The 11,039-nt window shown below is 46.2% G+C and overlaps 1 protein-coding gene across 7 annotated transcripts in view; it reads right to left on the bottom strand.

Moving 5' to 3' along the window:
- Nucleotides 1-11,039, bottom strand: part of dab2ipb (DAB2 interacting protein b) — a 165,329-nt gene that overhangs the window by 35,282 nt on the left and 119,008 nt on the right. For all 7 annotated transcript variants that reach the window (XM_031578064.2, XM_031578066.2, XM_031578063.2 and 4 more), the window contains one exon: nucleotides 4,620-5,177. In XM_031578064.2, the coding sequence (XP_031433924.1) occupies nucleotides 4,620-5,177 (558 nt within the window). The remainder of the gene's footprint in view (nucleotides 1-4,619; nucleotides 5,178-11,039) is intronic.

Genomic DNA, 11,039 nt, shown 5'->3' with positions numbered 1-11,039 from the left:
CTCTCTCTCACTCACACTCTCTCTCACTCACTCTCTCTCACTCACGCACTCTCTCACTCACGCACTCTCTCACTCACGCACTCTCTCACTCACGCACTCTCTCACTCACGCTCTCTCTCACTCACGCTCTCTCTCACTCACGCTCTCTCTCACTCACGCTCTCTCTCACTCACGCTCTCTCTCACTCACGCTCTCTCTCACTCACGCTCTCTCTCACTCACACTCTCTCTCACTCACACTCTCTCACTCACGCTCTCTCTCACTCACGCTCTCTCTCACTCACGCTCTCTCTCACTCACGCTCTCTCTCACTCACGCTCTCTCTCACTCACGCTCTCTCTCACTCACGCTCTCTCTCACTCACGCTCTCTCTCACTCTCGCTCTCTCTCACTCACGCTCTCTCTCACTCACGCTCTCTCACTCACGCTCTCTCTCACTCACGCTCTCTCTCACTCACGCTCTCTCTCACTCACACTCTCTCTCACTCACACTCTCTCTCACTCACACTCTCTCTCACTCACACTCTCTCTCACTCACACTCTCTCACTTATACGCTCACGCTCACTCTCACTCTCACTCTCACTCTCACTCTCACTCTCACTCTCAAATAGCTTTATTGGCATGACCATGGAATGGCATGTTCATGTACAGTGTTGCCAAAGCAGAGTGATACATTAAAAACAAAACAACAAAAGAAAAAGAACCAACAGAAAAACAACAACAATCAAGCTGTAAATGGTGAAACTATCTCTCTCTCCCTCCCTCTCTGTTCTAGCTGGCAGATTTCTTGGCATCTGTGTTGCAATTCAAGACCAGAAGTAATAATAATAACAACAATAAATAACTAAAAACTCTGACTTGTGCTTCACTGCCTCAAGCTAGAATAAGCAACTCAAGGGGATACGTGTTGGTCTGTCAGGTTGTGTGTGTGTGTGTGTGTGTGTTGTTGTTGTTGAAGAGCTACTGAAACAATTCCGGCCTGTTACGAGTGCTCCAGGGGCCTGCCGTGGTCATGGCAACCAGCGGAGGGGAATTCCGCGACACCCATAGTAACGGAATCCTGAGAGGTGACCTTGCCCTGCACAGGAGTCTCCTTGTTTTCTCTTCCTCTCCCTCGGCCAAGTCCAATTGTCACATCCCCCAGCCATCACAAGATAGAGAACCTCTGAATGAAATCAAAAACATCCCTTCTATACACCTACACACACACACACACACACACGCACACACAGGCAGAGTTAACAGTGCTCTGATGTGTGTGTTGGAGACCTGTTAACTTCACATGCCAGGATCAATGTCGGCCAACGGGTAAACGAACCGTGACCTCATGAAGAGATCTGTGGAGATAAGTTCCACTGGAAGGCTGAAATGGGGAAGTGGCATAAAAAGCACTGATAAAAACGTGTGTTTAGGTCAGGTTCAGACAGAGCTCTCATGAAAAGCTTCCATAGCTCTCCTTTATTAACTAACCACTGGACTGTGAAGACCAGCACAAACATGCAGCTGCACACTTGACTGGCCCTTGAGTTCTGGGCCTGAGTACTATAGTTCTGGGCCTGATTTCTGCTCTAATGGTGATCTGGGCCCATGACAGATGGGAATTGAAGTTCATGTGCTAAGAGTGAATGGGTGTCTGTTCTGTTCACACTACACCAGTAAGCATGAAGGTGGGGATGTCTAAGCCATGTAAAGACTTCACCCACTGCTGTTTGCAGACGTGTTTGGGGCGTGGAGCATCTAGTGAGTGTGTGTGAGTGTGTGTGAGTGTGTGTGCATATGTGTGCTTTGATGCCTCCGAGCCACGCTAGACTGCAATACCTCCTCATTATCGGCTAATGAGGGCCTGAGCATGCTAGCTGCACGCACATAACCACCCACACACACACACACACACACACACACACACACACACACACTTGTTAGGAGAGTTGGACACACACATTCATGTGATCAACACCTCCCCCACTCTGGATAAACAGATCTACCTCCAGGGGAGGGGAGGAGAGGGCCTGTGTGTGTGACAAGAGAGCGTGAGAAGACCACAGAAAACTCTGACTCAGCTGGGTCTCAGTACAGCACTAACACACGCACGCGCACACGCACACAAACACACACAACACACACACACACACACACAGTCTAACTACTAGCCCAAGCGATGGCCGTTCTCTCCTGCTTCTGTGAGGCTGTGTAAGAGCCCCTGCCCCTGGGGTAGCTACAGGGCAGCAGGGCAATAATGCTCTAATTAATCTCAGCTCTGAGGGGGCCAGTGGACACACTGTCTCTAAGGGGCCTCCAAGGAGCAGGAGTGTGTGAGTGTATGTGAGAGAAAGTGTGTGTGTGTGTGTGTGTGTGTGTGTGTGTGTGTGTGTGTGTGTGAGAGACAGAGAGAAACTGCGTGTGACTGCGTCTATGTGTCTGATAACGTAGATACGTGTGTGTGTGTGTGTGTGTGTGTGTGTGTGTGTGTGTGTGTGTGGGTGGGTGGATGAGGGTTCAAGCACCATTCTTTCACCCTCTTCCTATAAACTTCCTCCTCCTCTGCAGTAAGCTGAGCTTTAGAGACTCACACTAATGGCTGATATCAGCTAAAAGAGAGAGAGAGAGAGAGAGAGAGAGAGAGAGAGAATGAGAGAGAGAAAGAGAGAGAGAAAGTGCATGTGTGTGAGAGAAACTAGGGAGAGAGAGAGAGAGAAAGAAAAAGAGAGTGCAGGTGTGAGCGAGTGCTACAGAGAGAGGAAGGGAGGGCAGGCATGAACACAATGCGTCAGGCTCCAGATAGCGATCCGTGCGTCCCGGGTTGCTTTTAAGGCGGTGCTCGATAAGCTAGCGCAGAGAAAGGGCCGCCGTGCGTGATAAGGCACAACAACACGCTGATAAGAGACATAACAGCGCCGGCTCAAATGAAGAGGCAGCATTTCTCATGAATTAGGGATGAGATGCAGGGATGCCACACATAGTGAACACACACACACACACACACACACACACACACACAAAACACACACACACACATAAATATACTCAAGCACACACACACAAATATCCAAATTCCACTGTGCGCACACACACAAGCTAAATCAGGAAGTTCACTGCTACAATAACTGACCGCATTCCATTGCGGTCACTCGTCAAAATGGAGGAAAGGCAGAGAAGGCTGTTACCAGGAGGACTCTAAACAAATCCACCCGAAACTGTGTGAGTGTGTGTGTGTGTGTGTGTGTGTGTGTGTGTGTGTGTGTGTGTGTGTGTGTGTGTGTCTTTGGCCATCTTTGGTCATGCAGTCCAAGTGTTTACAAGTCCCCTCTCTCTGTCCTCTTTACCCTCTGGAGAGATACTGACAACATCCCAACCAATCACAGGAAAGGGAACAAACAGGACGTGGAAAAAGCCACCAATGGCAAGTCCTTGTTCCCGCCCCCTGCTGGCTGGAAAGAGGAAGTGTTGTGGGTGGGATGGGTGACTGGACCAGAGAGATTATTTGTGGCACGAAAACACAGTTGCACTTGGGTAATGTTGATACACAAGTCTCAAAAACCCTCCCCCCACCCACCCACCCATACACCCACACACACACACAGCCCTGATCTCTCTATCTACCTTTCTCTCCATCTTTCCTGTGCATGTTTTAAAGAGTTCAACACATCAGTAAAAAAATATATGTGTGCACAAATGTCTGTGTGTTAGCTGAAAAACTATTCCTTTTCTCTCCCTCCCTCCTTTCCTTTCTCATTCCTCTCCCCATTCCTGCTTCAGTCCTCCCTCCAATCTCTCCACCTCCCTCCCTCCCTCCCTCCCCCCTCCTCCTCCTCCTCCTCTCTCTCACGGGTGGATGGCAAGAGATCAGAGGACTACAGCTCGTTTGAAATTTAAGAGCCTTCAAAAAACGGCAACCTCACCCCCACAAACACTCCCACAAACACAGCCATACATACTGACACACACACACTGAGACACACACACACTGAGACACACACACACACACACACACACACACCAATACACACACACACACACACTCACCTACTGGCCCTTCAGGCACCTCACAGGATACATGAGGATCAAAGGTCAGGATGAAAAGATGAGGCTGCCCACACACACACACACACACACACACTCACACACACACACACACACACACACACACACACACACACACACACACACACACACACACACACACACACACACACATGCATAATCACAACTAAGCATCACCAAGCTGCACACACTGCCCATAAAACAGAATGGGATTGGAATAGTCTGCCTACTAAAAGACCTGAGCAACCATCAGCACATTTTATATCCTGAGCCTCAACAACAGGTCAGAGTTTATGAGAGCGCACACACACATGTACACTCACTCACACACACACTAATCACTCCCTTCCATGAGAGTGCACTCTTCTCTTCCATGCAGACAAACACACACACACTTAAAAACACACATCACTGCCAATCTATCTGTGCTTCAAAATGCCTACATGTGTACACGCGTACAGAACGCATCGGCAAAACACACAAACTATAGAAAACGCCTTTCTCTTCATGTACACGCACACACACACACAACACACGCGCACACGCACACGCACACACACACACAGCACCACTATTACCTTAGCTTTGCCGGTGCTCTGGAGGATGTGGACGAGAGCACACGCCATCTCCTCCTTGTTCTTCACGCTGAGGGCCGGCTCTAGCACGGAGCACAGCAGCATGTAGTTGTTGGTGGTGTACTCTGCAAACTCCTTGTACAGCTCCATGGGCAGGATGTTCATGCTCTGGTACCGGGCCTTGATCCGAATCATGGGCCCCGGCGCTTTCCCCTTCCCCGGGTTGGGCAGGCTCACCGGGTACCATTTCTCCACGAACTGCCGTCCCGACATGGCGGCGACGGGGATGTTGACGAGGCCCACGTAGTTGTTCTTGTCGGCCTTCTTCTTCTTCTTGTCGCTGTCCTTGTAGAGGTGCACGGTGACGCTGTGGACGGAGGGCAGGTTGCTGAACTGAAAGTGCTCGCCCCAGAAGACGTTGTCGGCCTTCAGCTTGCAGGTGGTGCGGGCGTAGAGGCCTTCGTCCAGGCACAGCTCGCAGAAGTACTTCTTCTTGGCCGGCAGGTCCTTGGCCTCGATGATCCACAGCCGGAGCAGGTTCTCCACCCGACGACAGTTGTCCTGGAGACGGACCACGAGATGACAACGAGATGTGGAGGAGAGAGAGAAAGAGAGAGCGCGAGAGAGAGAGAGAGAGAGAGAGATCTGTCATATCTGCACATCTGAGTTTTGTTCATCTGATAAAGGTACCATGACAGGTCATGGTGTTGTATTTAGGAATGCTATTGTTATGTTCAAGGAATTTTGATTCGATTTCTTCAGAGTTTTGTGCATCTCTTTGAAGTACAAGGACAGGTCATTGTTTATACGTGAACACACACGCACACACACACACAGACACACACACACAGAGACTCTCACACACACACACACACACACACACACACACACACACACACACACACACACACACACACACACACACAGACAGTCCAAGCTAAATGGGTTGGGGAAAGCTGCACTCGGCTGGGCATCATCTGTGTGTCTCTAGGATCAGACACTGCACTTTCTGTCAAACACTCCTGCTAGATTTATGAGGGAGGTCATAATCACTACCCCCATCTCATCAGTGGCGTCTCAGGGAGATGACATCATCACACGGCGACAGCTCAGCAGAGGGAGGTGCTTGGATCAGTCTGGTCTCAGCTCAGCTATTTTAATTTTCTGCCCCCAGTGCCCCCACTCACCCACCCACACCCTCTACCTGTGGCCTAACTGTAGTCTAACTGTAGTCTAACTGTAGTCTAACTGTGCTCAGACAGACAGACAGACAGACAGTGCTGAGCTGACTTCGAGCTCCCTAAGTAGGGCTGTGTAGCTGTGTAGTGTTGCTGGCGTCTGACTGTCACGGTGAGCAGCACAGTAGTCATGGCGCAGCTGCTGTTATGATTACTGATGAGTCTACTGCTCCACACATCTCATCCCAACAATAAATAAATCAGCTCTGGACAGCAGCCAGACACACACATCTGGTCCAGACTGTCTCTCTGTGTGTATGTGTGTATGTGTGTGTGTGTGTGTGTGTGTGTGTGTGTGTGTGTGTGTTTGTGCGTCTCTCTGTGTTGTGTTTACAGATGGAGAAGTCTCATCCAGACACCTCTGGTGAAACAACTTTTGAAATACGTCAAGCAAAGAAATCACACACACACACACACACACACACACACACACACACACACAGGTGAGAAGCTGTGAGGATGTCTGACTGAAGGCAGAGGCAGACGTCTGTGAGGAGGTTGCAGGGAACTTTGTTTAAAGTGTAATTAGAGCCACATTTGGTAAATAATGAAACATTAAGGTGGGGAAAGCTGTCAGACGGTGTGTGTGTGTGTCTCAGTGTGTGTATGCGTATGCGTGTGTTTGTGTGTGTATGGGTGTGTGTGCGGGTGGGTATTAGTGAGGAAAGCTGTCAGATTTGCATTCAGCCTTGGCCTGATTTGGTGAGCCATATGTCTGCAGGTTGCCACGGTGATGCTTTAATTAAAACTTTGTCGTTTCCTACTCCCTTATTCACCTCTCTCTCCTTATCTACCCAAACGTCGCCTTGTCTTTCTCTCTGTCTCTTTCTCCTCCCTTATCCACCTCTCCTCTCCCCAATCATATATTTCTCTCACTCACACACATACACACTATCTCTCTCTCTCTCACTCACACACATACACTATCTCACTCTCTCACTCACACACATACACACTTTCTCTCTCTCTCAATCACAAATCATCTCTCTTTCTTGGTTTCCCTCTCTCTCCTCCCTTATCCACCTCTCCTCTCCTCTCCCCAAACATAACTTTCTCTCTCTCTCCTCCCTTATCCACCTCTCCACTTCTCAAGCATCTATCTCTCTCTTTCTCGCTCTCTCTCTCCACTCTTATCAATCTCTCCTGTCCTCTCCCCAAACATCTTTCTCTCCATCCTAATCCATCTCTCCTCTCCCCAAACATCTGTATTTCTCTGTCTCCTCCCTTATCCACCTCTCCTCTCTTCTGAATCTCTCCTGTCCTTTCCCCAAACATCTTTCTCTCCTCCCTTATCCACCTCTCCTCTCCCCAAGCATCCTTCTCTCTCTCTCTCTCTCTCTCTCTCTCTCTCTCTCTCTCTCTCTCTCTCTCTCTCTCTCTCTCTCTCTCTCTCTCTCTCTCTCTCTCTCTCTCTCTCTCTCTCTCTCTCTCTCTCTCTCTGAGCGGATGCGGAAGTGAGTGGGCGTGGCGTTTGCGAGTGTGAGAGCGTGTGCACGTAGTCGTTTGGCTTGAGTGTGTTCTCTCTCTACCTTTTCTATCTTTTCTGTATTTGTGGTTTCTTTTTTATGATTTAGTTTTCTCTTTGTTTGAGTTATTTTTTGTTAAAGTAGTCTCCCTTTTGGGAGTGAGCACCCAGCGTGCTGCTGGGTGTATTTTGGTTTGTTTGGTCTAATGGCGTTTGAAAGTCTGAGTCGGCGCCATGCGATTAAGATAGGTGCAGATAATGATATATCAGTTGAGGAGTGTAGTTTAGCCGTAGGTAGTATTGTTGGTTATGGAAGTGTGGTTTCAGCATCTAGAATGAATCGATCTGTTGTCCTGTTCTTGGACAGCGTTGATAAGGTGAATACGATTGTAGAGCAGGGCATTGTGATTAACGACACATTTTTCAATGTTCTTCCACTTGTGACCCCGGCTAGACGAGTAACACTGTCAAATGTACCTCCTTTCATAACAGACGAGTTTTTGGAACGAGAATTAGCAAGACATGGAAAACTTGTGTCCTCAATTAAGAAAATTCCTCTTGGATGTAAATCCCCGCTTCTAAAGCATGTCGTGTCATTCAGGAGGCACGTTTACATGATTTTGAATGGTCACTCTGGCGAACTGAATGTTAAGTTCCAATTCCAAGTAGATAATTTTCAATATATGATTTTTGCTTCTACTGATAACATGAAGTGTTTCTTCTGCGGGAAAGAAGGCCACGGTATTAGATCGTGTCCTGAGAAAAATATACCTGCTAAGGATGCGCAGGCTGATAAAGAAGGCGAAAGTGCTAACGGCGGTCAAAGTGGAACAACTGGAGATGCGCCGGTTAATAGAGAAGAAGACTGTGTTGATGGTGAACACGGTGGATTAATGGGAGATGCACCGACTAACAGAGACAACGGCAATCATGATCATAGTGGGAGTGCAGAGGAGCATAATGGAGAGACTAGGCCGTCTTCTGGTCCGGAGGTTGCCGTAACCGACAACATACCGGTAGGTGCAGAAAGTGAAGCTAACTGTGATGCTACGGTAGAAAATGGTGAAAGTATGCCTATTGTGGAAAATAATGAAAGCTTGCAAGCGAACGTAAGTGCTTCAAATGATACAATGAATCTGATGATGGACAAAATAACCAGTGATTTAATGAATGGGAAAGGTGAGAATGCAGTTACAGAACACACAGAGCCACTTTTTTGTGCTGATGATGCAATGGAGGATGAGCAAGTATCGGCTAAGAAACCTAAGAGGAAAACGAATACTAGGGAAGCTTCTAAAAATGCGAAAAAATTTGCGAATGAAAGTAGATCAGATAGTTTGCTTGTTGATCTTGATAATGATTCAGACTACCCTTCATGCTCCCCTTCTCCAAGGCCATATAACTTAAAGATGATCAAAAGTTTCTTGGGGTCCACTAAAAATATCCGAGGGGTCAAAGTGGAAGAGCATTTTCCAGATATAAGAGCCTTTAGCACGGCAGTTCAGCATTTCAAGCATGTGAAAGGAAATTTTACTGAACAAGAGGGTTATAGACTCAATAAATTACTGACAAAGATCAATCAGCAAGCAGACGAAAATGATGGTAATGAGACATTGTAAATGTATTGTCTTGTGTCTATTATTTGTTTTTGTCCATTTGATTTCATGCTCTCTTTCATTTATGGGTGATTTCAAAATAGCAACTTTAAACATCAATGGTGCAAGAGATTTCAGGAAGAGAGCGAAATTGTTTGAGTTGATGAAACAGAAGCATAGCGATGTAATGTTTATTCAAGAAACACATAGTGATGAGAAAAATGCTGCTGACTGGGTCAGAGAGTGGGAAGGGAAAACTTTCCTTAGCCATAAAACCTCTGTGAGTGGAGGAGTTGGACTGCTTTTCTCTAAAAACTTTGTTCCTCAGTCTTACTCGTTTGAGAATATAATAGAAGGAAGACTCTTAAAAGTACGAGCGGTCTTTGATAAGTGTGTTTTTGTTTTCATGTGTGTTTATGCACCTTCAACCGGAGTTGATCGGATGATTTTTTTAGACCAATTATGTAATGCACTGAAGAATTGTAAGAAAGATGAATATTTGTTCCTATCAGGGGATTTTAATTGTACAGAGGCAAATATTGACAGGAATCACCCTGAACCACACAGTGCTTCACGCAAGAAACTTATTGAATTAATAAATATGCATGAACTAAGTGATATTTGGAGGAATTTTAATGGTCAAAGACAATACACATGGGCACATGCCAGAGATAATTTTTTGTCCATGGCCAGGCTTGATAGAGTTTATAGTTTCAAGCATCATGTTAATGTTTTCCGAAATTGTAAAATCTTCCCTGTTATGTTGTCGGATCACAGTATGGTGCAAAGTGTAGTAGGTTTGAAGTATATAAAGCCTATGAGTGCATATTGGCACTTAAATACATCTTTGTTGAGCGATGCACATTTTAAAGATGTTTTTATTTTTTTCTGGACTAGCTTTAGAGAGACTAAGTCTTCATTTGAATCCTTACAACAGTGGTGGGATTTCGGAAAAATTCAGATCAGGCAGTTGTGTCAACAATATACTGCCAGCGTCACAAGCGATATAATTAAATCTATGAACAGACTTGAATTGGAAATAGTGCAACTTCAAGATATGGCTGAGTCAACAGGGGATTCTGCGCATATTGAGGTAGTAAAAACTAAAAAGGTGGCTTTGGCTGATCTGCTGGATGTGAGAGCACAAGGTGCCTTGGTGCGATCCCGATACCAGAATGTGGCACAGATGGATGCACCATCCAAGTTCTTCTTTGGTTTGGAGCGGAAAAACGGGCAGGCCAAGTGTATGCATGCTCTACTTTCTGAATCTGGGAGTCTTTCAGTAGACCCGGCAGAAATTCGGAGAATTGCAGTCAAGTTCTATGCCAGTCTCTATACCAGTGAGTATACTGAAAAGCCCGTCATGGAAAATTATTTTTTTGATGACCTTCCAAAGATTCCAGAGGATTCTGTTAATGATTTAGAGACTGCATTTTCTTTGGATGAATTAACTAGTGCACTTCAGAGCATGGATTGTGGGAGGGCGTCTGGCATTGATGGGCTGCCTGTAGAGTTCTACAGATGCTTCTGGACTGATCTTGGAGGAGATTTGCTAGAAGTTTTAAATGATAGCATTGATAAAGGACAGCTGCCAAAGAGCTGTAAACGAGCTGTTTTAACTTTGCTTCCAAAGAAAGGGAATATGCAGGACATTAAGAACTGGAGGCCTGTTGCACTTTTGTGCTGTGATTATAAACTACTTTCAAAAAGTCTGTCTAATAGATTAAGGAAGGTAATTGGAAAGGTAATCCATTCTGATCAGGCATATTGTGTACCAAGTAGATGTATTTTTGATAATATCACTCTGGTTCGTGATTTTTTAGAACTGTCAAAAGCTTTGAATTTGGATGCTGGTTTAATCTCTTTAGATCAAGAGAAAGCGTTTGATCGAGTCGAACGTGAATATTTATGGAAAACCCTTGCAGCCTTTGGTTTTAGCCCAGTATTTATTGACAAAATTAAAGTACTGTATTGCGACGCTGAGAGTATATTGAAAATTAATGGTGGTCTATGCTCTCCATTCAAGGTTCTAAGGGGGGTAAGGCAGGGCTGTGCCCTTTCAGGAATGCTATACTCCTTAGCTATTGAGCCTCTTTTACATAAACTTAGGATGCTTATTTCTGGT

The sequence above is a fragment of the Clupea harengus genome, chromosome 12 (assembly GCF_900700415.2).
Source record: "Clupea harengus chromosome 12, Ch_v2.0.2, whole genome shotgun sequence".
In the NCBI taxonomy this organism is placed as follows: Eukaryota; Metazoa; Chordata; class Actinopteri; order Clupeiformes; family Clupeidae; genus Clupea; species Clupea harengus.
The sequence above is the reverse complement of the archived record's forward strand: the minus strand, read 5'-3'. Positions and strand labels throughout refer to the sequence as shown.